This window comes from Aptenodytes patagonicus, chromosome 2, assembly GCF_965638725.1.
Source record: "Aptenodytes patagonicus chromosome 2, bAptPat1.pri.cur, whole genome shotgun sequence".
Lineage (NCBI taxonomy): Eukaryota > Metazoa > Chordata > Aves > Sphenisciformes > Spheniscidae > Aptenodytes > Aptenodytes patagonicus.
In genome coordinates, this window is record NC_134950.1 from 59,417,558 (window position 1) to 59,444,581 (window position 27,024).

Here is a 27,024-nt window from a genome sequence, read left to right on the forward strand (position 1 = left end):
GGCACACGGAAAGGCTGGCAGCAGCTGAACGAGCATGGTCTGGAAGGGGCCAAAAAGGGAATCGTCTTCCAAACAGTTGGGAACTGACGTCCCTGCCCCTCAACACACCCGGGCACCAGAAGGGGCACAGCCTGCCCCTTTGTGCCAGCCTCTCCCTGAGCCTGTAGCAAGTAAACGAGCACTTCACACAGAAAAATCAGCTTTCTGCTGTACAGACTAAATAACGCTCACATCAAAAAACATTTCTATGGTTTTTTTTTTCCTTTGGTATTCTACAATTTTACTAGCATATGTAAAAGGAAATAAAAAATTTCCCCTTAGCACCTGCTTTATATGAAAGATGAAAGTATATAAGTGACAAAACAGCACTGGCAGTGTCCCCTTCTGTACACGCACAGCACTGCACGCTGGAGAGGCCAAATGATGCCCAGCTCTAACCAGTGAGCTCCTCTTTCGTATTTCACATGAACATGGGTACTTTTGGTACTTTTCCCCTCTTGCAGCGACATATATGTGTGTAACATACACTGCTCAAATGAGATAAATACTAGTATTTAAATAAAGCTATTTGATTTAGCAATATCCACCATACAGTATGATCCAGCTTTTCACATTGTGTTAGATATAATTGCACCGTCCGAAGCATTGACCAGGGTCCTGTATGCTGTGTAACAGGCAAATGAATACATTTTGATCTTTCAGGTATAAAAAGGAAGATAACACAAAAACAGACTTGTATTTTAAATCTGTTAGCAGGAGGGCTGGTAAGTCCATAATGTACTATTAAAATCTCAAGTTTAAACCCAAGTGCTGCAGTACGCAGTATTTAACCCTTCTGGAAAAAAGACAAAAATAGTGTCACTACCACGCTTCTGATGAAATGTATATGCAAAATGCCAGCGCTCACTCCTGCTGTATGTGTTGCAAGCTTCTCCAGGATTAGGTTGTTGGTTTTTTTTGCTCTAGCACCAGCAGAAAGAGTTGGATCTTTCTTACAAGTAGAGCAAAAGGAGGTGAACATGGATAATCAAAGATATGGAATGGCTTCTACAGAAGAAATAAAATAGTTTTGGATTCTTCAGCCTCGAAAAGAGACAGCTGGAGTCCATGTGGTGAAAAACATGAGAGGCGTGGTATGGAGAAGTTCAGTAAGTCCAATTGCTTGCCACTTCTCAAAGCATGAAGACTAAAAGACACTCAGCAAAATCATCATCCACAGGTTTAAGACAAACAAAACCACAGGTGGATAATTAAGTATGGATCCAAGTGTCAGAATTAGACAAAATCATGAATGGTTGTTAAGCAAAATGGGCTGGCTACAACTTCTACCTCAGAAACTTCCTAAGCTAACGTCAGGAAAAAGGCATCAGGTTAAACCACCTTACCTAACCCAGCACAGCTATTCACATCTTCAGGTATCCAAGTCTTAATTTTAAACATAAAAAAAAAAAATCCATAAATTATTAAATTCCTAGACTAACCGGATTACCCATACCTGACTGAACTGTTCTTAGGAGCTGAACGTAGAAGCCATTGCTAGGTCCAAGAGAGGCAGGAATAAATTTTGTTGTGGAAAGGACACATGCTTAAACTTCAGTATTTCTGGATCTCAGTAACTCACAAAGTACACCCTGGACACTACATGGAGAGGAGAGGTAAAACAGAGTCCCTTACCCTGGAGAAGTAAAACAGACCTTTTTCTAGATGAATTCTCACATCAGTTCAGAACTGCAGAAGAGAAGCTAGTACTTTATGCACACATTGTAGTAACTTGAACCACATTCCTGTAACTATTAAAAGTAACTTTTATTAAAAATAAGAATAAATTCTCTTTATAAATACAATCATTACTGTGTACACAATTCTCTTCGATACACACATCGTGGTATTCAAAATCAGTGGCATTTATACAAAATACAATATTTTGTATAATATATATAAAATTAATTTTTAATTGCATAATTTTATAGCCACATACATTATTTTGCAGATCTAAAAAGGTCTGTGTGATTTTGTTTTTTTTCAAAGGACAGAGCGGTATTTACAAGCAAACATGATCCAAACAGCACATGCAGATTCAGGGTATGTAAACACTCGTACACGCACTGCAAGTCGCACTTGGTCTCCCCTGCAACAGATTATTTCTTCACAGAAAGGAGACCTATTTGACAAAAAGAAAAACAAGAGTAACAGATATTACTAAGCTATTATTAAAATTTTCAATTACATATGTGCAGTTATTTCAAAAGTAACTAACACTCAATGTGTTGACACAATGAGCGTCATGAGTCTGTCATTACAAGTAATACTACTGTTCTGTAGTGCAGGGGCTGTTGCCTTTGAGGAAAACAAGACCACCACTGATCATTTTTAACAAGTGCAGATAAATTAAATTAACTCCTCGTTCTTTAATTTAACCCACGAGAAGTCTATCATCACTGAACTCACCGATGTAACATAAAGGCTCTGTACCCCATGACCCATTACATATACTACAAAACTCTTCCTCCAGTTCTAGTTTAAGGAAATTCATTTTCTTTAAATGTCATTATTAAAAAAAACAACCCCCCCAAAAAATGAGTTGCAATTCATAATCAAGTATTACTATTTGGTTTTAACATATGTATCTTTACATTTAAACTCACCGAAGACATGTGGCAAATGCTCTTCTGGCATTTCTGTATACAAAATGGATAGGAAACCCTTTAAATGTGTGACCATCAGGTACCGCTCTTCTTACAGCATCTTGAAACTCTTCATTTCCTGCAGAAATGCTTGTTGTACGTTCAAGTTCATAGGCTGCTAATGCTGGTGACAACAGATAGGATAGGTGGTCATCCCAAACAGTAGAAAGGCCAAGATCCTGTGAGGCAAGTCACAGAATGATGACAACCGTGCAGAATGAACATTAGGATATTAATAAGCTTGCATACTGCATAGGTTCAAATAAATCCATGACAAATCTTTCATTTGTAGTTAATGGAAGTGAATCCACAAAGCACTAAGCTTTGTATATTGATTCACACACCAAACAGAAGAATCAAACACCATCAACAAGATATCAAACATTTACCAAGAAATGAAGTTAGACTACTAGACTAAAACAAGACCAGCAGAGTTGAAACTAGATGTTTTAGCTGCAGCATCTCTGCATGAAACGTAAGAAGACAGTGCATAAATACACAGCAAAAATATGGAAAAGATCAGCTAAGATTCACCCCACATTTTTCTAATGTCTCTCATGGAAACCCACTTCTGAAAAAACAATGCACAACAGCTCCCCAAAACACGTACACACGTACATGTACACACACCTTCCTCCTACCATCCCACAAGTGCAGAGAAGTAGAAAAAACTACCACATATGTATTCAACAATGCATGAGATTCATACTCTGAGAATTACTTGCCACCCCAAAGGTTGAGCATTGTGTGGGGAGATAAAAACAAAAACAACCAAAAAAACCCATTAAAACTAGACATAAGCTAACAGGGATTTAAAGTATCATCTCCTTCATATCCAGCACAGGAAGAATAATTTCTGGCAGATTACATCTTGTCAAAACCCTGATAAAGGACGAAACTAACTTCTAGAAATACCTTCTGATTTTGCAAAGCAGTCAGAGTAAGATCATGAAAGCTGAAAGCCTGCTTTCATCTAGGGACCAAAAACATTTGTGATGGACAGGCAAAGCCCACTAACAACCAGATTTGATCTTCCTAGCTTTTACAGACCACTCATAGGTAGCCTGCAAGTGCCAGTAAGATGAAGATCACAGACCTAGAGTGAGAGGCAAAGGCAGGGTCGGGGGAAGAGCCCACACATGAGGCTACGGAATCACCACTGCAAATAATAAGTATGACATCTAAACTTCTTTCCAAACAATTTTTCAGTTATTTCACTTTTCACGTACTGCATTTCTGCAAAAGCTGATGGAAAACACATTGCAAAGATACAAGTATGTGAACCAACAAATGGCTATCCAAAACAAGTATACAGTAAAAACATGCACCTTTATTACCAATCAATGACAATCTTTAAGCAGTATTACCTTTCTGTGTTCAGAGACCAGTATTCTCAGCTGCAATTCTATCTCGTTGCTTGTTACCGCAGCATCTATTGTGGAAGCACACAGAAGAGGAAAAGAGGGAACTGAAGATGTTGTTCCAGGGGAACATACAGATTTTATTGCTTCTCCACTCATGGGTTTCCATTTGGATTCATCATGCAGGTGAAACACACAGACCTCCACAGTGTCAGAGGGTTGACAATTTCCAAGGAACTTTTGATGGTTGAAGATACAACCTATCGTGCGATAAGGATACAGTGGCTTGGGTTGTTCAACTAGTGGAGGGTCATCAGGGTTGATAGGTCTGTGGATGTACCTAATCAAAAACATTCAATTTCTTATTAATACACCTTATTTCAAGGCAAGGTAAAAATATTTAGATGGGACAGATATAAGCCATTTCTCCTTTTAAAAATATAAGCCAAATTTGTTAACATTTTTTTTTCCCAAAATAGCATTCATTTATTTACAGAAAAGTAATTATACACATTTTGGAGGCATAACATACAATGAAATAATACCTCACTTTTTTCTTTAAATGTAGAAAAATAAGCAGATTAATCAAGCAGACATTCAACAGCAGTTAAATTTTGCAACTATAACAACATACCCATACAGTTTCCCCACCATTCATCACATTTGGAGAAACACATCTTCAAATGCTAATCATAGGATACACAAACAGTGGCAGAACAGAATTGCTTATTTTCCAAAACTGGATATTAATCAGCACTTTTCACAAAGCCAAAAGTCTTATATTCAAATATATAGTCCCACTGTGCTTCTACCAATGCAGCTTGAAGCTATATATTACAAAAATTACATTTCCAAAAGTAATGCTTCAAATAGCACTAGGAAGTACAATGGGATGGATCACAGTGCTGAATATCATCAGCAAAGAGGAAGTTCCTTTCATTGAAATTTTGAGCATTTTTTTTATTTTTATATAAAAATTCGGACTGAGTACCATTCTACGCACTTGAGTAATAGGATACGCAGAATAAGAAGAAGAGAAAGAATTTTTAACAAACAGGTTCCAGAAGCTTTGGAATACAGAACAGCTACGTATGCCCTTCTAAAATGACTCAAGTGAGAGAATCTCAGAGAACCTGCAGAGATTTCTGCAGGGGAAAAAAGTAATGTAACACTGATTTCACAGATGAAATAAGGAAAAAAATGGGTTCCTGTGCTGGTTTTGGCTGGGGTAGAGTTAATTTTCTTCCTAGTAGCTAGTATGGGGCTATGTTTTGGATTTGTGCTGGAAACAGTGTTGATAACACAGGGATGTTTTCGTTACTGCTGAGCAGTGCTTACACAGAGTCAAGGCCTTTTCTGCTTCTCACACCACCCCACCAGCGAGTAGGCTGGGGGTGCACAAGAAGCTGGGAGGGGACACAGCTGGGACAGCTGACCCCAACTGACCAAAGGGATATTCCACACCATATGACGTCATGCTCAGCATATAAAGCTGGGAGAAGAAGGAAGGGGGGGACGTTTGGAGTGATGGTGTATGTCTTCCCAAGTCACCGTTACACATGATGGAGCCCTGCTTTCCTGGAGATGGCTGAACACCTGCCTGCTGATGGGACGTGGTGAATGAATTCCTTGTTTTGCTTTGCTTGCGCGCACGGCTTTTGCTTTACCCATTAAACTGTCTTTATCTCAACCCCTGAGTTTTCTCACTTTTACCCTTCCGATTCTCTCCCCCATCCCACCAAGGGGGAGTGAGTGAGCAGCTGTGTGGTGCTCAGTTGCTGGCTGGGGTTAAACCATGACAGTTCCTAAACAATCATGTCAGATTTCATCTCCTTCTTTACCAATGACAGCAGCGATAGCATCAATGGCAATCAGGTGCCATAAGACACGTAACAGTTGCTATACTGTATTAAAGCCACTGAAAACTATATTACAAACTGTTGAAATATTTTACCTTACACCGAACCAGTTATTTTCCAAACAACAGCAGTACAGAAAGATTAAAAGACTTTTGTCTTTGATTACATGAGTTACATGACAGGGTGTAAAGATAAAGAAAAAAAGCAGTAACAAAAATAGTCCACTCAAACCTCAATATATGTTGCTCAGTTTTCTTATATTCCTTTTACTCACCTATGTCCTGTTAAGCTCTCCCAAAAAGTAATTGTTCCATCAGTTCCACAAGTCATTACCCAAGTGTGGGGGACTCCTTTTGCTTTTGTTCCAACACACACAAAGGCTTCCAATCCAAACCCAAGAAGCAGACTGCACAGAAGGTTAGCATGATCTTCACAGTCACCCTAGGCAGTAAATATTAGTAAGCTGGTCTGAGTATCAGGCATGGATAAAATCTTAAAGAAATAAAACAGTGATATTTCTCTAATCATGATTTAACAAGTCATGTTTCCTTTCTGTTTACCTAAAGCACATATCAGAAGTCAAGATTTTAAGGTTTAAACTTGACAAGTTTTAGTTTTCTGTAATAGAAAAAAACGTTTAAAAATAGTACTATGTTCTAATGACAGACTATTTATATTTTTTATTCAAATATACTGTATGATTAATACTGGAAGACATTTCTTATGATTATAAAGGTACCTTCAAGTAAACCAAAACCAGAATCTACTGACCTGTAAAGACAAAACTAACATTCTAATTAAAAGCCAAAACATACATAAGGCAAATACCTGAGGTAATATTAGAAATTACGCAGTATTTTCACACAGTTAGGAAATTTTATCAGTTAATAAAATGTAATTCTATTGTAATTTTACTGTCTTGAATGTGTTGTCAAAGTTCAGAAATTAAAAAAGGTAAAACAAATGCCCCCACAGGTCTAACTGTGTAACAACTGAAAGTCATGTGTAGCTGCATTTCCCTTTAACCAGGGAAAAAAAGTTTCCTTCATAAATTTATTGCTACCATCAGTAATTCACAGAAATCAATTTCTGAATGTGATGTGTAATATTCTTTTTATCTTAAGTTCTTTAAAAATGTTAGTTGTAAAGTAAGAAAAAAATTCCTCATGCAATGAAGCCTTCATAATACAAAACACAGCATTCAGAAGTAGAACAGTACGGCTCTTTAATCAAATACTATTCAGAACGCTGAAAATGTTAAATTCAGTGTTCTTGGAGGTATCTGTTCATTACAGAGATAACACAATCTTCCCCTACCATAGTATACAAGGGAAATATCCAGAAAAGTAGGTTTAAAAACTTAAAAAAGTTTCTGGTGAATCTGTGTTCATTTAAGAATGCCACACCACTTTCCACAAAAAAATTAATAACAGTCCAGCTGGTGTCTCAGGGGCTAAATTCAGCTATTTTCTATACAGTTTTCCACTTCTGCCTTGGAGGAAACCCTTTCTCTGTGCCTCCAAACACAACGGTCCTCAAACTCGTGATCACCACCTCCGTCTGAAAGCCAGTGGATAGCCAGTGGTGCCTTTATATGGTACCTATGCATGATGTGATCTTCAGAGACAACAGCTAATGTCTGTTCTGTGTGGTCTTTGAGACAGGTCTAAAAACTGGGATACAGCTCCTGCTGCCAAGAAGAACAGATCTTCTTAATATAAACACATCAGTGAGATTGTTTTTGAACACAGAAGTATCTCAGTGGCAATGAAAAGCATCGACCACTCCAAAGAGGTATTAAAAGGGATCACTATTACTTTTATTCATACAACAGAAGAGCTATAACCCAGAATGAGTTACAATTTGTTTCATTTATTATAGTCATATAAGTGTCAGATCACTAAGAACTAGGCTGAAACTTTTAGTGAAAATCCCTATCTTGCAAAAAATGGATGCAAAGACTGTAAGTATATTTTAGCCCATCTAAAAAAATCAGTTTTTCAAAAGAGACTTTTCCAACTGTTCCAGGATTAGTCCAGAATTTAAATTAGTGGCCTGCACACTAGCAGGGATTCATTGAATAATCATATGGGATCTTAGAAAAGCAAATGAAGAAAAGCAAGCTCATTGTCAAACAGATGTATTGACAAATGGACCCCAACAACAGCAGTAAAGAAAGTCTGCTCCAAAGCATTTTTGTCTACTATTTAACGTTTCTCTTTAAAAAGGTCTTAAACTTATTGTAACAGAATTCTCCAAATTTGATTTAATCCATGTATTTGCAGCCTGTTTTAAATTACTGACTTCAGTTAGAATATGGTACTAACGCTACTGTGTCACACAAAGACCATTTTCACATACCTTGTTTCTACATAAAAAAGCAAGAAGGGTGCACCACTGTTCTTGTTTGCCACCACCTCCTCCGATGACAGGAGCTCTTTCATAACCCAGGACACTGACAAATCGCGCTGCTTGTCTAGGAGTGTCTAGTAACCGGCCTGCTCGAAGTGGTCTGATATATGAACATACTGGACGGTTTACTCCATTTTCATCCTGAACATATAAAATATGTTTATTTGCCAGACACACAAATGTTACGAAAGATTCATCTTAACTTAAACTGTCTTTTTTGCTATGGGATTTATTCTCCCTGAAATAAAGACCACTGAAAATTATTAAGACACAAAAATCCTTCTAGAATTAAGACACAAGACCATTAAGGCAATTCGTTTAGAGGGACTTTACAGTTAGATTTCTCCGCTGGCTCTGTCACCAGTAGGACATTCCAGACTAAAAGTTCAAACACCTGCAGCAGTACAGGTTGAACGTAATTTCCTTAAATGGGTGAGGAACTGTTCATGCTCCATCCACTGTCAATTTCCATATTATCATCAAACAAAAAAAGCCCAAACAAATAAACAAACAAAAAAAACCCACCAGCCACCAAACACCCCACGTTCAACCAAAAAAACCCTCAAATCAAACAAACAAAAAACCCCCAAAACCACACAACCACCAAAACTCACAGCAAACCCCCAAAACACCCCCTCAAAGCATTAAGCACTCAGCAGCTGATTTTAGAGTTTAAAAGGTGTCTATTTTCTTCTGAATTTGAATACTCTTTAACTCTTGTCATAACACCAAAAACCAATAAATAGATCTATATAGATCTATATAGATCTAGATATATAAAAATTACAAAAGTAGTAATACTAAGAATTTCTAATTTCTTGGAAAAATGAAAAAATAAGATGACTGGAAAAAGGTCTGTTTTATCACATGCTGCAGGGAAATGTTATGATTATCAACTATTAAAACTATTTCAAGCAGTACAAAATTCTTCTTTTCCTCACTGGGCTAAACTGGTACTTTTATGTTTGTATATTTAAAAAGGGATCAAAGCCTTTTAAATGTCTGCAGCTTCAGGAAACCATGGTCTCATATTTGTTACATAGTGTAACATATGTAATTAGTTACATATTGCCCTCATTAAGGTTTTGTCATGCTTTTTCAGCAAGTTGGTGTAAGAAAAGCACCATTTATTTGAAGCTGACCGGAATCCTGTTGGAAATTATTTCACAGCTAGAAAGCAAGCAAAAAGAAAAAATCACAAGAAGGATTCATTATTTATTTAATATAGTTTTATATATGTAATGTGTGCTTCTGCATTATGCCAACGAAACTGGCCAATAACTAAATTATCAAACAATTCTGACAATCTCACTTCCGTTCCCAGAAATGACAAAGGCCATTAAGGGCAATTTTACTAACATTTGCTATGGCCAGTGGGAGAATCAAGATCAGCTCTCTGTAGGTACTGAACTAGCAGGGGCCCAGTTCCTATAGTGTTCTGAGGGCTGCCAGTTTCTATACTGTTCTGTAACAAAGAACTTAGTCCTCTAATCCTACCCACAAACCCTTCCCTCCAACCTTCTTCCCAACCCTACTGTAGCTTTGTGGGTGCAGGAAGTGGAATACCATTAATTCACACATTGCTTTATTCCCAAAATAGTACAAGTCCCATTTTTACCTCATGTCCCCAACCAAACTCCCAGTTCTAGAATTCCCTGTTTAATTTTGTATTTTGTTTCTTTATAAACCCTGCCTTGAAAACCTTAAGCCTTTGTATTGGGTCTGGCTGGGACGGAGTTAATTTTCTTCATAGCAGCCCCTATGGTGCTTTGTTTTAGATTTGTGACCAAAACAGTGTTGATAACACACCAATGTTTTAGCTATTGCTGAGCAGGGCCTGCACAGCGTCAAGGCCTTCTCTGTTTCTCATTCTACCCCCACACAGAGTAAGTTCGGGGTGGACAAGAGGCTGGGAGGGGACACAGCCAGGACAGCTGACCTGAACCGACCAAAGGGATACTTCATGCCATATAGCATCACGTTCAGCAATAAAACTGCTGGGCGTGGAGAACAGACTTTCTGTAAACCAGCCCCTCCTTGGAGACTCACTGGGCATCAGCCTGCTGGTGGGAGGTGGTGAGTGATTGTCTTTGCATCACTTTTTTCCCCCCTTTTCCTTTCTTTCCTTCACTTATTAAACTGTCTTCATCTCAACCCATGAGTTTTTCCTCACTTTTGCCCTTCCCATTCCGCTGGGGTGGAGTGAGAGTGTGACTGGGCGGGGGGCTCAGCTGCTGGCTGGGATCAACCCACCACACCCTTATTTGGAAGTTCACATCACTGCTGAACACTCATGGTACAGCCAGAATGGCAGCTGTTACTTTACTGAAAAGAAAGAGTAGGCAGGGATCGCTTCAGAAAGTTACTTTGAGATAATAAGCTACTGCTCATTATCTGTGCTATGAAATTGCCACCGTGCAAGATAAATTCATGGCACTAAAAATGCAAAGAATCATACCATTCCTTTTACGGAGGGACAGTTACGAAGGAGCAACTGATGCATACTAATTTATTAGCCTACAACAATTATGTCTGTAGCTAGCGTGCGACATTAACCAGACAGATTGCTTTACAGACCACACAGAGCTCAAATATTGTGTGGATCTGTTCTAACAGATCTAATTAAGTCCATTTTTTATAACCGTTTTACCTGGTATAAAACTTGTTTGACATAGTTTGCACCAATCACTTAAGTCTTTGCCATTTGCAAGTATTCAAGGAAAAGACTAAACAGTCTTTTTTATCACCTCGTGCATCAGAAGTGGTTGGAGCAACCCTTCTTTCTGCATCATGCTACTGAGCTTCAATACACACATAGAAGTTCAACCCTTACAAATTTCATTTTTTGCATGATACACCACATGTAGCCCTGACCTGAATGTAACCACGTCATAAATCTGTACAGATTCTATACACACATAAACTTCAAAATATATCTAAAAATAAACAGATAACTTCAAGAAAGGATTGGTCTATTTGTAAAATTTACAAACCTGTGCAAAAATCTTTACTAGCCTTACGTTGTGTGTAGGCCTTATCTGTAGGTACTCTCTCCACCACTGTTTAGCATATACAAGAAATAATCGTTCTTTTTCTGCTGTTTTCTGACGTTCCAAAGCAAACTGCAGGTAAGAAAAACATAACCAATCACACACATTAATTCCAAACAGGAAAAAAAAAAACCATAATCAATAAGTACATTACACCAAATCAGGCCCATGTGAAATAAAGCTTAATATTTCAAGTGTGCCACGCAAATGCTGAAGAATAGTATTTTGAAATGAAAATCCAATGAACAAAAACCTCAAGCTACATTTCTTGTTTGTAGGCTCATATATATCAAGCTTGACTGAAGTTCATCCTAAGTGATGCATTTCTATACAGAAGGATTGCTCAGCTTTTGATGTGCAGAATAATATCTGCATGCACCTTCAGGCCAACATTTACTGGCTTTCCAGGCAGAATAGCTGACTTGACATTATTATTTCAAACAGGAGAGAGAGCAAGAAAACATATACTACCTGAAGAAAACTAGGTATATTGCATCTTTCTTATTTTTCTTCTTAAAGTTTTGATACAAGTAAGTAGAAAAACTACTAAAGTAATATTTCAGATAATGTTCAGTATAAACAAAGTAGTTTAAAAAAAGGTAATTATATTTAAATTTAATTGGAAAAAAAAGTATTGAACATTCAAAAACCCACAGCCCTCAACATCTACATAAATAATTCTACACTGAGCTCCCCCCCCCCAATAAAAGAATAAGTCAGCCCTCCCCGAAATTACTTACTTGAGTATTAGTTATTTCTGGAGACAGTGTCTTATTAAGCTGCGGATACATTTCCAGTCTGATGTTTAAAACGCCAACAGAGACCTTTGATTCTGTACCTTTGAACCAAAATAAATTTTGATCAGTTCTCTCAAATTCATTTTACTTAGGACATTTCAGCCAGGCAGGAGCAAATAATTAAAATAAATATTTTAGCTGTATAATCACAAAAAATACCTAAAGTTCTTTAAATATATGCAAAATAAGCATCTTTATTTAAATTTCAAACTCAAATGAGGCTGTAAGAAAGCATAATCTGGCCAAAAAAGCAGACATCTAGACCTGAGATAATTATCCAAGGCCCTCTTTGCAGCCAGTACTGGGACGTATGAGATGAAAGGCATTCTAGAAATGTCTAGAATAGACATCTAAAACAGAGTAGGAGTCACACACTGTAAAAGTGCCTATTACTACTGACTACACAGGAAGTAAGTGAAGTTCATCTTCCCCAAGATAACAGTTTATTATGACGGACCCAGAGTGCCATACAAATAGAGTAATCAACTTAAAAAAACCCAAAAAAACCCAACAAACAAATGAACCACAAAACCCCACAAACCTAATGTTATTGCATAATGCTGAAAATATAGAATTACATAAAGAACAAGAAGCATTACAAAACAATAGAGAGATGGGATTATAAGCAATACAAGCAACAGAAGCTTCACATAGTAGTTTGTCTGTTTATCTGAGATGGCAATATGCTTTGATGTTCTTGATACGTTTTGTACAATGACAAGACTTCAGAAGAGGAGAAAAAGCACTGGATTTACTGGATTGATACTTTATTACTTGGAAAAAAGCTAATGATAATTAGATTTAACTCTTCCCATCACCCATTTGAGTATTAAACTCAACTTATTTGTTATGCATTTCCAAGTCATTATAAATAAAAAGCCCTCCATTTGAGAGACTATCCAAACCTATATTGCTTACTAAAGTTTTGGCAATAGTCAGCATTTTCAGAAGGAAATGAAGCTAACAAACATATAGTTTGTTGATAAAACACTGCACCAAATCAACCAAAAAATAAAAAGCAGGCAATAGTGATAACAATCAGGAATAACTTATGTAGTATATCCAATCTTCAAAATATTTTGAAGGTATAATTTAATGTCTTTTGAAACTATCAAGAACTGCTCACCTACCTAACAGGTAGAGAAACTGCGACAGATTACTCGAACGACTCATAAGCTACTACTTGACCAAGCTCTGGGATAGCTAGCATAGGAAGTCATGACAGATTGAGTCCTACATCTAATCTTTATCCACTAAATCATAATGTCCTAAAAACTTAGGTTGGAACTCCTGAAAAGGGGAGTGGGGACAAGCGATACACAAAAATACAGAGGTATACTAACTGCTAAGCACCTAAACAAAGCTGTTCAGCCCTTCTGCCAGAAAGCATGCTTCCAGCTACTGGAATAAATGGCAGCACAGCAGAGATCACTTTCTCCAGCAGTTGCTAGTTTGCTATGAAAGGGACACAAGCTAGGTTTTACTCTTCAGTGCACTGGTCCGATATATTCCTGGAGATGAATTAGTTGATTTTTGTTTGGTTTGGTTTTAATAACTTATCCAGATTTTGCAGAAAATCAGTAGTGAGAGTTCCCAGACATGGGGACCATTATTACACAGGATCTAGAATACACATTTTTAGTATTTTGGTAACACAAAAACCTGACCATTAGTCTCCTACACATTTTCTAAGGATACCTTATAGTAATTTATGAGTTGAACTAAAATTAAACTACATCATAAATACTGCTTTAAGCTCATAAGCAAGCTCAGTACCCAATATTTTAAGTCATCGTTACAGCCTTATTATTTATCCTTACCTACACCCAGGAGTTCAACAGCAACATTTGTTATGCCATTCTCTGCAGCCAAGACAGATCGCCACTCCAAGAAATAGGATGCTACTAGTGTTGTCTCACCAAATGTGTCTGTTTTGATCAGAACCATATGCACTGGATCACATATAGATAACATAGTGGTTGCATCCACCATTTTACTTCCATCACCTGCCATTATTAAACCAAGATAAGATAGCAAGAATATTATCATCCCAAGTCCTCCTCAAAATTAAAAAAAGTATGCATCTACATTCATTGCATACATTGCATTTTAAGAAAAATCTCACGTCCAGAAGTGTAAGCAATGATCCCATCTTAAAATCAAACTCAGTTTAGGACAGAGCTACAGAAAGATTACAGTTAATTTACAGAGAAGATAAAAAGATTCCTATAGTCGAGTACTCCAATGCAACTGGTTCAACTGCACAAAAATTAAAATGGAATTAGCATTTAAGAAAATAAAGAATATTAAAGCACCATTAAGTAAAAGCAATTGAAAAATATTCTTTTAATAAGTTGGAATGCGTCAGGTCAACTTACTGTACTTCAGTATTTAGGAAACAACTTTCCCTGTAGTTAAGCTTGACCCTGTAATATAAACCGCTCCATGAGCAGCAGAATTAACAAAGTCTGGTTTTCTTTGAATTTGTGGTATGTTCACTCCCTTCCCCAAGTCCAACTGCAATAACTCTGGCTTCCTCTCTGTTCCCTGATATTCCATAAGCTGGATTTCTACAGGATTCATACAGTATCCAGAAAGTCTTGTCATAACATACTTAGCTCCTACCATGTTCCCTGGCTACCAACAGAACAACAGTAATATAGGCTGTGGATGACTGACTCTTCTGCAAGTGTTTGCCAGCTGGTAGGCAAACTGAACTCACACTGAAGTTTTTCCTTCCATATGACAACAAATTTACATTTCCCTTCTTCACTTGTCAGCACAAAGTTCATGAAAATCACAGCCACCTTAGTATCTCTTACCACCTCTGAGACTACCATCTCACTATCAATTATGGATAAAGTTGGTCAAATTCCAAAGTTATTTTAGAGTGGAAAAGAAGGAAAAGAAGAGGCAAGAGTAGAGAAAGATCTACAAGTGGCATAACCTAATACAGTAATCTGTTCTTTAGGAAAAAGTGATAAAAAACAGGAAAGAAAGCCACTAAATAATATCAAACATATTTCATAATAACTCTGAAGTCAGAAAAAAACCCGATAGCATCAGCTTTAAACCCACAATATTCCTTACCTAGGCTATCCTTGTGTACTTCAAGTAAAAAACCATCATGAAAATCTGGCTCACAGGCACAGGGGACAGGTTTAGAACGGAAGCGCTGATTTCGAAAATGTAAACACAGAGTGAAGGTAGAACAGATTTGGCCAGGCAGAGGCTCCGGTTCCTGAAGATGTTCCAGAAAAGCTTTTCCACCCAAAACCTGAAGGTAAAGATACCTCCGTGTTGGGTCAATGTTAGCTGTAAAGCGTAGCAATAAAAATGAAGAGACTACAAACCAATCTTAGGAAGCATGTTAAGTATCAGTTAACTAACAGGAGACTAGAAAAAAAGAAATTTTTTGAAACAAGTGCTTAGGAGAAAGTGATTTTAAAATGTACGGAAGTTATCTTAATGTAAAATAAATGAAATTTAAGAAAAAGTCACATTTTATGCGACACTAATTTCTGCTGCTTACATGAATTTACTTCCTGTAAATAAGCAGGAAAAACATCCACCTTTATGCCAGTTCATACTGGATTACTAATTCAGAGTTCAAAAATCATAGACTTAAAATTTCTCTCAAAACTATGATCCAAATATTAAAATAAACAAGCAACATACTTTTTTGCAGAACTGGTGGTTCTCTGTCAACAAAATGTGTTGATGGTTTTGGAGCTGAAGTCCTCTCCTTTTCATTCACATCCTGGAATTACAATTAAGACTTTTTAAGGTGTCAAGGGATGCAACAGTGCTCCTACTGCAGTCTTCTAAAAATTAAAGAATCCTCCATTTCAGCTGAATGCCATTCCTCAGGTATGCTCCCTTCTAGTACTTGAGATGTAACAAAACTGAACAAATACTTTCAATGTAGTATTATCATTAAACCAATTTTAGCATATACATTAAGCTATTCTGCTCCTAATATGTCACAAATCAGTAAAGCCATTACAAACCTTTAGAAGTGGTGTTTTGACAAAGTGAAAACTCACTAAGTCAGTAAGAGGAATAAGCAAAAGTATTTTCACTCTTCAAAAGCTACTTACAGTTACAAATTTAAGTTCCTTCATAACATCATCAATGATTCCTCGTTGTCTTAAGGCTTTTATCAGATCTTCTGTGGATAACTGCTGATGCTCAGGTGCTAACTCTTCACGTATAGTCTCAGCAAGAACTTCTCTTATCCTGCCATGGACATCCATCTGAAAGAAAATTCACTATATGCTACAAATACAAGCTCCTTAAATGGTAGCAGCTATGACTAAACAGTCACTCTATAAGACTAAAGGTATTCTCCTAGAAACACAGAAATAACTATACCAAAATATTAATCCTTTCAGAACTAATCAAACGAGTCACTGTCTCATCAAAGCAGCTCTACCAGTTAAAAAAATCATGAGCGTACCAAACCTGAGCATTTTCACTGCTCTTGACAGCATCCCCTGCCTTGAACTTCCCTCCTTACAAAAAGGTCTGCAAACGCATCAATTATAAAATGTCACTGTTTTAGTTTTTTGTCTCCCTCAAAATTCAAACTTAGGATAATAGTTTCTTATTTTTAAGGGAAAAAATACACCTTTATATAGAATCATAGAATCATAGAATCACTGAGGTTGGAAAAGACCTCTAAGATCATCGAGTCCAACCGTCAACCCAACACCACCACACCCACTAAACCATGTCCCTAAGTACCTCATCTACACGTCTTTTAAATACTTCCAGGGATGGGGACTCAACCACTTCCCTGGGCAGCCTCTTCCAATGTTTAACCACTCTTTCAGTAAAGACATTTTTTCTCACGTCCAATCTAAACCTCCCCTGGTGCAACTTGAGGCCATTTCCTCTCATCCTATCGCTTGTTACTTGGGAGAAGAGACCGACACCCACCTCGCTACAACCTCCTTTCAGGTAGTTGTAGAGGGCAATGAGGTCTCCCCTGAGCCTCCTTTTCTCCAGACTAAACAACCCCAGTTCCCTCAGCCGCTCCTCATAAGACTTGTTCTCCAGACCCCTCACCAGCCTCGTTGCCCTTCTCTGGACACGCTCCAGCACCTCAACGTCATACTTGTAGGTAAGGCACAAAAGTAGGAAATCTCCATTGCAAGCTTCCCCGATGCTCAGAGGGAAGTCAGAGGATTTCTGTCCTTCACCTCAGCTGTGAAACTGCATGGATTTGTAAAGCTGTTTCTCACACAGGAAGGATGTTAAGGCCACAGCCACTGGGACTTGAAATATTTTGCGATATATGAGTTAAAGCATTCGTATTTATTTCCCCGTCACTCCAAGACCCAGCCCAAGAACCTCGCTCAAAAAGCAGCAAGCAAAAAATAAAAAAAAAAAGCCTCAGTCTCAGGGTGCTGACCCCGTCGCTCGGCCCGCCAGTGCCTCGGGCCTCGCCGCCGCGACTCCCCCGCTCGGCCGACACCGCTGCGGTCCTCTCCCCACCCTGAACGGGGCAGCCACACAGAGCGAGAGAGCAGCAACGGGGGGGCGGCGGCAGCCAGGACGGCAGGGGCCTCGGCTCCATCCCTCCGCAGCCCAGGAAAGAGGAGACGAGGGTGAGGAGTGGAGGCGGTAGGGGACGGCGATGAAAAGGCCGCAAGCCGAGGCCGTGATTAGACGAGAGCGCGAACCGCCGCTGGCCCTCCTGGAAGGGGGCGCAAACGCCAGTAAGGCGAAACGGCGCCTGGAAACCATCCGAAGTGGCTGAAGTAGGACAAACAAAGCAGGGCGAGGGAGCGGGCACGGAGCGAGCACGCTGCATCCTGCCACCACCGTAGCGGGCACCGCTGTCACCGAGGATCGGGGGTCCGTACCGCCGACACGGGAAGCAGCAAAGCCCGGCCAGGCCCCCCCTCCCCCGAGGCCTCCCCTGGCAGGAGAAGTCGCTCCGCCGCTCTATCGCGGAGATGCCCCCACCTTGACCAGCTGCTGGTGGATGATCTGCTTCAGCTCGGAGGCTTTCTCCGGCGGCAGCGACATGGCGGCAGCGCAGGAAAGGAGCCGCGACGCTTCCCGCCCCAGGAGGAGCGGGGCGAGGCGGGGGGGGAGGGGAAGGGGGAACCGGGGGGGCCGCGGGCGAGGCCCCGCCCCCAACCGCCTTTCCAACGGGCGCGAGCAGCGGCGTAACTGCTGGGCGCGAGGCCGCTGCCCCGCCTCCTCGCCGTCGCAGGGCGAGGCGGGCGGTTACCGCCGTCGCTCCCCGTCGCGCTGAGGCAAGAGGCGCGGTGCTCGTCACTGGCTTCTTCCCCGGCCGGCATGTTTGTTCCTTGCGACCGTGGCGGGGGCTCCGCCAGCTCCGACTTTAAGGGCTTCACTCTGCTCATGGTAAGTCGCGCTCCTGCTTCCACCCCGCCCTCGATGGGCTTGAGGGGGCGCTGCCCCAACGGGGCACTCCGGAGCGGGCGAGAGGGGCGTGCCGCTGCTTGGGGCCTGAGCGCTGAGGCCTTCTCTCCGCTCTGTGGGGTGCGGGCAGGGGCTTGACTCCCTGGCTCGCCCGCGCCTGTGGGGCAGGACGGCCGGGGCGCTTCGGTCTGTCTCTCCCCTGCCCGGGGGTCGTCCCTGGGTACTTGCCTGCGGGAAAGCGGGGAGGCCCTGGGCAGGCGGTTGCTGTGCCGTGTGTATATCGGGTGTTTTGCCGAGTAAAAGAGGGGGATTTGCAGGGGTCCTTCCCAGAGCTGTTTCCAGTAGAGCTTAAGGCGGTCTCCTCCCTTTCCGTCAATTTCTCCCTCCTTAGCCACCCGTTTTCTGCTCTTGTCAAGCTAAGCGTTGTGTGCTGAACTATATCTATATGCTTTCGCTGTAAGATTAAAATGCTGTCATGTTACAAAATTTGCAGTATCTGTGGGTTGGCACTGGAATAAAAAGTTATTTTTTCATTTAGATGCGATATATACATGTTTTAATGAAAAATTCCTCATTTGTGCTATATTTAAACTCTGATTAGGATTCTTTTGGGAAGTGTTTTAATCATCTTCACACACGGTATGAAATCAATTTAAAATAACCTACCTGAGGAGGTTACATTGGTTTATTGTGAGGTAAGAGTTCCAGTGCAGGCTGCAAACCATTATTTTTCCTCTTAGCGAGCCCCTTTACTGTATTACTTAAAGGTAACCTTATCACCTTTCATCGAGGGCTGCACAGTCTGGGATGACTCTGCAGGCTGCACGGGAAGTCATTGCAGATCAGCTGACTAGGCGCAGGAAATAGATCACTGCTGTTTTCTTTGTCTGGGAGTACCAGGCTGTTGAATACCAGCCGGTTTGTAATGACAGTCTGTAAGTGCTGTTACGTCCTCTTTCACCGAGGGCTTGTCGGCATCAAATTCGGTGTTTCCACAATTGGTGGCAGCAGCAATTCGTAGACGCGGACTTGCTTATAAATTTGAGGGAAGCAACCGAGAATTTTACTGTTGTGTCCTTCTACAGAAACTGATACTGGAAGACAAACTCTCAAATTTCTCTTTCTGTGCCATCAGATTAGTCAGTATCTGCCCCGATTGGTGATAACCCATGGCAGTTCCCATGAAATGAATCCAAGATGACCCTTAGCATTTTCATCCTTAAAAGATTAACAATCTACTCATATATAGGTCAAGCTGAGATTTATAGGTTTAATATGCAATATCAGCATTACCATTAGGTGTCACTTGAGGCATGCAAATCTCGGCATTAGTCGTTTGAGTGACTTTTATCAACTCTCTGTGCAGAAAAAGAGAGGGAGGAGACAAGTTTCCAAGCCTTTGTTTAAGTTTACAATGAGTCAGGATTATTCACAGAAGTGGCCAGGATGTCTCTGTGGGACAGAGACCAAAGTCTGCATTAGTAATCTGTTAAGAAATAGTCATCTTTATCAGAGAATAAGCAGCCACTTTTAGACCAGAATTGAAGTAATTTAAACTTTCACTATTTGAAAAGCATATTGTATTGTCCATAAAACACACTGTAAATCAGTAACTTCTGTTACTTCAGCCAGCAGTGTCAGTGGGAAATGTTGGTCAGCTGGCAACCGATCTAGTGATTTCCACGCTCAACATGACTAAAGTTGGCTACTTCTACACGGATTGCCTGGTGCCAATGGTTGGAAATAATCCATATGCAACAGCAGAAGAAAACTCAATGGAGCTGAGTATAAATGCTGAAGGTGGGTGTTGAATGCTGAAGTTATTTGCAAGCTGCATAAGGTGCAAGAATGTTACATTTACTTTTTTTGTTGTTGTTACATTTTGCTTATGTGAACAATGTTTAAACTAAGGTCAGTAATAACGACTTCAGTAACTTACAGAGAAGAATGTATTTACCTTCACAGAGGAAACTGTTACTCTTGTTATTTTGGATAACCAATTTGACATATGGAACCAATAAGAAATGTTGAATTTCAACCATATGACAATGCAGCCAAAAGTCTCTGTGGTTTTAATCCAAAGCAACATGAAGTGTGCACTTACAGTAAACTGCTGGAATGCAAGCTGAATTTCTGGTGTAGAAGGGTATTTTTTCTCTCTTTTTCCTTCCCACCTATGTTTGCCTTTTTCCTTATGTGGTGTTTCTCCCTCTTCGCCCTTCAAATTCTTAGGTTTTTTTTCCCTGTATTGATAATTGCATTTCATCTTTTTTTCCCCTTTTAAATCATGGATATCTCAGAATAATCTGTCAATCTTTGCAAAGCTGCATAAAGAGATTATCTGAATCATTACAGGAGGCAGATCTTCATATATTTTTCTTCATTCAATCCTTTGAATTTATGACAAGTTAAATTAAGTCCGATGAAGACAATGCACGAAAATATGTTGGGGTTTTTTTAAGACTGTGGATATTGTCAGGCTTTCCCGTAGGAATTGATAGCTGAAAGGTTTACTATCCTAAGGTTTGTAAATTGGATAAATCTGGATAATTCTAAGCCCAGATCTCTTTCTTGCTTTCTTCTTACAAAACTTAATATTTCTTCTTGTAGTGTATTCATTACCTTCAAAGAAACTTGTAGTTCTACAGATCAGATCACCTTTTATAAAGGTATGTATGTTCATTAGTTGTTCTTACTTCACTATTCAGTTTGAATAGTTCTGCTGGCAAATAGTTTAATTGGCCTAGGTAAATTTTAAGACAAAATAAGCAAAACTAGAAGAACTATGCCACATTATAAAACATTTTGTTTAAAAAAAAAAAAAAAAAGACTGAAAAAGAGCAAAATATTTTTCTACTTTGTGCTGTAACACGTTCTGCAGTTGATAACAATTTTAGCTAACAAAAACTGACTTCTGCATTCATTGAGGGTTGAGGTTTTGTTTTGTTTTTCAAAGCCTCAGAACAACCCACCTATGTTGGTAGATTTTTAGTGTAAATACGTCCCTAGTTATTAACAGCCTTGAAAACACAAAATGGTCTGGGTTTTGTCCATTTCTTTTTTTTCTTTACATTTACTGTCTTTGTGTGTTTGTCTTTTATTGTAATAGCTTCATTTTTGATGTCACTCGAATTTAATTATTTCGTAGTGTTTTATATTCATTTAAACTGCATTCATTATGTAAAAAAATGAAGCATTTAGTATTATTCATTGACTGGACAGTGGCTGTAATTTAAAATAAGCAGAATACCACACCAGAAAAAAATTTGCACTGCAGTTTTTAGCAGTTCAAAGTGTGGAGAAATACTATGTGATCCTACCATCCCATCTTACTCTAAAGCTTTTTCCATTGGTATTAATGGCACACAAAACAGGTGGTACTGCTGTTGTTTACATGGTCTTAATGATAATTTTCATCACTATACATGTAGTTCTGATTAAGTAACCAACCAGAGCAGTCCTCTGCTTTTTAAAAATATATTTGAAGCTGAAGACTAAATGGATATGAAGAAAAATGTACATCACTGGTAAACATTCTACGTAACACCTAGTATTGTTGGCTTTTGGCTTTCTTCTTTAAGGACACAATATATTTTTCACTTTTTCTCTCTGTCTTTGCATAAAGAACAAGTACAGGCCATTCTGTCAAACACTGCTTTCTTGGGTGAAAAGCAGCAAATGTGCCAGAGTTGTCCTTCTGTCTAGCAGCCATGCATACCAGCGCGATGATGAGCAACTCCTTGGGTATGTTTACGTCATTAAAAGACCTAATTAATGTTTCTGTTCTTTTTGACAAACTGACATATTTCCCTCTACTGAGTACTTTCAGTAGGGTTCTTTTGCTTTGCACATAGGTCATAAAATGTTCTAATAGTATATTAAGTATTATGTTATACAGGATTAGTCTCTGAAAGTTGTTAGTTAAAAGTACTGAGCAAATAGTAAGCTGTAAGTAAATTGCACTTGGCCCGCACTGTCAGGCAACAGAGCTTCAGTTTTAGCTTCTTAATTTCTTGTGGCTGCAAGCAAAGTCAGGGATTAGCTGCTAACGTACAGGTCACAGATTAGATTTTTAACAGTTAATTAGAATATTGGTTAGCTTCTTACCTCTGCTTCATTATTCTGCATTTTGAAGGTTTTCTTTAATATAGTAAGTTGTCATTCTTTTTTTTTTATAGGAAGTTATCAATTCTTACTTGTTGGGAGGCAACTGCAAGGTTCAGACTATATGTATTTTTATTAGATATTGCCCCTTTAGAAGACAAGCATTACTCGCTGATTGAGGACATCATAATCAGTGATTTAACAAAAACAAACAAACAAAAATCAGTATTTTTGCAAAAGACCAACTGTTACCTTCAGGCTGTATAAATGTGTAGGGCCTTAAAGGAGATTTAGATCCGTGCACGTCCCAGGTATAGTTACCAGTGATATTGGCATACAGTTGCGGAATGGCCAGCTAACATGGAATGAAATGGGAGGGACTGATAGTTATTTGATGCGGTCTGAGTCATAAGTTGTGGTGATTTAACACTCCCCTTCCCCCAGCACCACAGAATAACTCTCTGATAGCAAAGTCACTCAAGAGTGAGGGTAGTGCATTCAGAAAATACTTAGACTTGACTGAAGTCTGCAGATATTTGTAGTGTGAGCTTATTAAAAATACTGTATCACAGTGAAGTCCAAGTTGACCCTAACTACCTTTAATTTAATCAACTCCTATCTGAAGGAAGAAAAAGCACGTTTTATTTGTAAATCATTTTAACAACCATAAGAAGTTCTCCTATCTATGTGCTTATGTACCTGGTACTTGCCAGTTACGTGAGCCTCTAAAAAGAGGGTACCTTAGTTCTATTTGTGGCAGAAAGTTGAGTAGTTTGTACTGTTTTGAAGCCACAGACTACTTTTTAACTTTGATTTAAGGAGGAAGGGAATGTCAGTGCAATTCTTCATTGCAAGTGTGAGGTCCTCAATGCTTGCAGCTTCTTCCTGTCATAAGTCATAACATCGGTAGTGTCTTTTATTGTCAGACTGAATGTGTTCTTGATTTGTTCCTAGGACACCACTACGCTACCTACTTACACCTGATCTTGAGAAAGCAGTTGGAGGCCTTATGCAGGAGCTAAACTGGAAAGAAATGGAAAAAGTAGCAGCTTACCCCAGAATAAATGATACAGAAAAAGTTCTACATATTCCTGGAGGTGGCATCACAAAACTATTGTTTACTGAGAGGTGAGTTGCCTAAAGATAAGCGCAGGAAGGTATCAGAAGTCTTGGTTTTAGTACATGGGTAAAATGATCTTTTAAACCACTATGTTATAGGAAAAGAGAAAGTCCCTTTTTTCATAGAAAAGAGTTTTGTAGGAATAGAACTTCTTCCAGATCGAGCCCATAATTAAGAGGGAAAAAAATAGGGAATTCTGCATCATAAAGTTAAATTCTGATAAAAATATAAGTGAATGGGCTAAAGGAAAATAATAAAGCCTTTACAGTTAAGATCGTGATTAATCTGGTATCTGATTTTATGCAAACCACAATTTTTAAATAATAAAATTTCTGTACCTGTGACACTTTAACTAAAACTGTCTCCCGTGACAAATAGTTCCATCATCAGTTGTAAAAAAACAAACAAACAAAAAAAAACCCCACAACAGTTCAGTGAGCACTAAGAATGAGTTAAGATTTCAGGGCCAGCAAACAATTAGGTGTGGGGTTTTTGTTAAAAGCTGTGTGCATCGGAAGTTGTGCCAAAAACATGTCTGAGTTTCAAATTTTGGATAGTAATACTCGCTCATTTTGGTAAAACTGTGTTAGCTCTGCAAAAGGTGTTTGGTTTGTGTGTCAGGTGGAAAATTCACTTTTATTTTTTTTTAGCTATTGTTTTTGACACCTGTCCAAACTGTTGCATCCAGCAGCAGGAGAGTTACTGATACCATGCTCACCTTTGTACTGACTTCAGTATGGAAACAATATACAAATGGAAAAGAAAAGACCTCCCAGGACTTTAGGAAAAAAAATTTAAAAATATAATAACAATCTTAATATCTAAATGAGAAAACGGGAATATTGTGAGTAAAGTAGTGATATGCAGCCTGCAAAACTGCTCTTTGAAATACACAGAAAGGTAAGGAGTGATTGTATCGAAGAATCTGTATAAATGCCCCATCAGCACAAAAATGCAAACTAAGTATATAAAAGAGGCCCTGAGTAACTCTTCTGTGACCGAGGATTCCTGCCTCACAAAGCAATGAACAAATTCAAGACTAAGAAAAAGAACGTGAAGTGTGAAAATGCAACCAAGCAAGTCCGGAGAGGGGGGGGAAATATCTATACATATTCATACATTTTTACTTTTTTTTTTTTTTTTTTTTTTAACAAGACATATGCAGATTGTTGTTGCTCTTAATACATAAATATAACTGTTCTGGATTTAGAAAAGAAATAGAAATGCCTGCTCATTTTTGTTGCAGCTGTTCAAAAGGAATCCAAATGGCAGTTCTTCTGAAATTCTGCTCAGAAGGGGACAACATCCCTGATGCGTTTGCTCTTGTTAACTATCTTAATGAATGGCTCCAACTAGTTAAAAGCGAAGTAAGTGCTGTTTGATCTAGAGTTCTTGCTTTCATATTTTATATCCATTATTTTCATTTTTCTTCAGTCCGGTACATTAAATATGTTACATCTTTAACTTTTCTAAAATTCAGCTGAGTATGGGTTGGGTTCATTTTGGCTCTTGGTCATCAAGGATACGCCAAATTAAAGCTATATTTTGACTAAAATCTCATGGGGAATTTCCCCACCTGAAAAACCAAACCTAAACCCCAGTCCCTTTGTTTGACAGGTGTGGGGGGAAAATTGCGTAAAGGTTTGATCAAGTTCAATCTTCCAGTACTCTTCTCTAAAGCAACCCACAGTGATATTGACACTTGAAATGCTGCCCATTATTTTAATACATGTGCCAGAGATAGAATTACATCATTATTATTTAAAACTTAAAGAATTATTCTGTTTTTGTTGCAGAGCAACAGTTCCACAGATACTTCTTCACAATGGAAAATACCAAGTTCTTGGCGCTTACTTTTTGGCAACGGTCTTCCACCTGCACTCTTCTGATCAATTTTGAATTCTTCTGTAAGTCACGTGTGCAGTCTCAAACATCCCTTGAGAAGGTGATTACATAGTAATTGCTGAGCAACAGCAGCTTAATTTGTTGTGTACATAAATTCTTTATTTAAGAAAAATTCCTTTCACATATGTGGGTAGCTAAAGAAATTAAGGTAACTTTCACAAATTGACCAAAGAAATATGTTTTGTACAGTTGTTTATTGAATAACTTTGGTTGAATTTTTTTCTAATAAAATATTTTTTAAAAAACCTTTTCCTTTGGTTAAGTGTTACTGCTATGGAAAAGCTTATGGCGCACCTTCTTAAGGTAGCTGAGAACTTGAGATTGCTGTGCAGGCATAGATTTTTCTCATGAAGATAAAACCCTACTCTTCCATGTCAACTGTGGATCTTGACTTTTTTCCAAAACCTTCCTGGTGATGTAAGCAAAGCTCAGAAGTGACTAATTCTGCCTTCTTTTCCCAATGCTGCTGTGGCAGCTTCAGCTGGGGAGGCTGCAAGCAATATAGCAGCCTGTTCTATCTTTTCTGGTCTACTTCTGTTGTGTAATTTCCATTCTGCTTCCAAGGGCTGCAGAGATGCTAAAACTAAAGCTTTCTAGGTCGATGAGCCTTCTTAAACTGATTTGAAGATGCATACAGTGCTCTGAAATATAAAGGAATTAAAAAATTGCCCTGATAGCAGGCAGTCTGGTATCTCTGTATTTTATGCGCTGAAACAGTAGTTGTGTGATGAGTAATTCATGTGTTTAATGTCTGTAATGGTACTTGTTGCGTTATTAAGCTACATGTTCAGTTTTGATCTTTTGGAAGAGCCTGGTCACATCAGCTTATTTAAAAGTAATTTCAAATCTAGAATTTCTAAGTTATAGCTTATGAATTAATAGACATGACATATATACAGGCTATGCTTTTAAATATTTAGTCTGCTAAATAGATTATTTTTTTTATTGTGGTATTGTCATGCCAGTAGTACAAATGATGAGGAAAAGAACAGCAGCAGTCCTGAAGAAATCTGTTAAAGGTGTAGGCATAAGATTCAGTAGCCAACTTTGCTTGAAAACTTGTGCCTGTTGGTAAAGAAGAGCAGTTCAGTCTAACTACTCAGTGAATGTGACTGATCACCCAAGGGATGTGATATCATTCGTCTTTTTGGGTTTTTGAAAGTTTGTGAGGTGAGAATCATAGCAAATACCTGTCACAGAGGACTAATATTTGAATGAATATTCAGTTACTGTTCTTCTACCACAAAACAATAAGAAATTTAAGTGTTTCCCAGTCTTAAGTCTGCTTTGCAGAAGCAGATAATGCAGGGCCAAACTGAACCTCGGAGAATTA

General features: G+C 38.8%; 2 protein-coding genes across 5 annotated transcripts; one reads left to right on the forward strand and one right to left on the reverse strand.

Moving 5' to 3' along the window:
* Nucleotides 1-1,792: 1,792 nt before the first annotated feature.
* Nucleotides 1,793-22,967, reverse strand: CEP76 (centrosomal protein 76). Of its 4 annotated transcripts, none has more exons than XM_076330021.1 (12): nucleotides 22,919-22,967; nucleotides 16,264-16,419; nucleotides 15,842-15,923; nucleotides 15,254-15,478; nucleotides 13,984-14,169; nucleotides 12,107-12,204; nucleotides 11,310-11,438; nucleotides 8,266-8,457; nucleotides 6,179-6,345; nucleotides 4,052-4,385; nucleotides 2,646-2,863; nucleotides 1,793-2,161 (listed from the first exon to the last, which is right to left on the reverse strand). In XM_076330021.1, the coding sequence occupies exons 2-12, from the start codon at nucleotides 16,417-16,419 to the stop codon at nucleotides 2,023-2,025; spliced, it is 1,926 nt and encodes a 641-aa protein (XP_076186136.1). In that variant the 5' UTR covers nucleotides 22,919-22,967; the 3' UTR covers nucleotides 1,793-2,022. The 4 variants fall into 4 exon arrangements, with proteins under 4 accessions (XP_076186136.1, XP_076186134.1, XP_076186137.1 ...); XM_076330019.1 differs by lacking the exon at nucleotides 22,919-22,967 and adding an exon at nucleotides 18,137-18,248; XM_076330022.1 differs by lacking the exon at nucleotides 22,919-22,967 and having other exon boundaries at nucleotides 15,254-15,440; nucleotides 16,264-16,347.
* Nucleotides 18,378-26,367, forward strand: PSMG2 (proteasome assembly chaperone 2). The gene is made up of 7 exons (XM_076330023.1): nucleotides 18,378-18,544; nucleotides 20,191-20,362; nucleotides 21,173-21,231; nucleotides 22,188-22,306; nucleotides 23,621-23,794; nucleotides 25,033-25,153; nucleotides 25,583-26,367. The coding sequence occupies exons 1-7, from the start codon at nucleotides 18,476-18,478 to the stop codon at nucleotides 25,673-25,675; spliced, it is 807 nt and encodes a 268-aa protein (XP_076186138.1). The 5' UTR covers nucleotides 18,378-18,475; the 3' UTR covers nucleotides 25,676-26,367.
* Nucleotides 26,368-27,024: the final 657 nt, after the last annotated feature.

What these genes read in the sequence shown, in the direction of transcription:
- CEP76 (XM_076330019.1), bottom strand. Translation starts at nt 18,199, where the DNA reads ATGTCGCTGCCGCCGGAGAAAGCCTCCGAGCTGAAGCAGATCATCCAC. An exon ending in ACCACCAGTTCTGCAAAAAA is followed by an intron (nt 15,479 to 15,841) that starts GTATGTTGCTTG and finishes TACGCTTTACAG; the next exon opens with CTAACATTGACCCAACACGG. An exon ending in TGGTCTCTGAACACAGAAAG is followed by an intron (nt 2,864 to 4,051) that starts GTAATACTGCTT and finishes CTTGCCTCACAG; the next exon opens with GATCTTGGCCTTTCTACTGT.
- PSMG2 (XM_076330023.1), top strand. Translation starts at nt 18,476, where the DNA reads ATGTTTGTTCCTTGCGACCGTGGCGGGGGCTCCGCCAGCTCCGACTTT. An exon ending in AAACTATTGTTTACTGAGAG is followed by an intron (nt 23,795 to 25,032) that starts GTGAGTTGCCTA and finishes TTTTTGTTGCAG; the next exon opens with CTGTTCAAAAGGAATCCAAA. An exon ending in TCCAACTAGTTAAAAGCGAA is followed by an intron (nt 25,154 to 25,582) that starts GTAAGTGCTGTT and finishes TTTTTGTTGCAG; the next exon opens with AGCAACAGTTCCACAGATAC.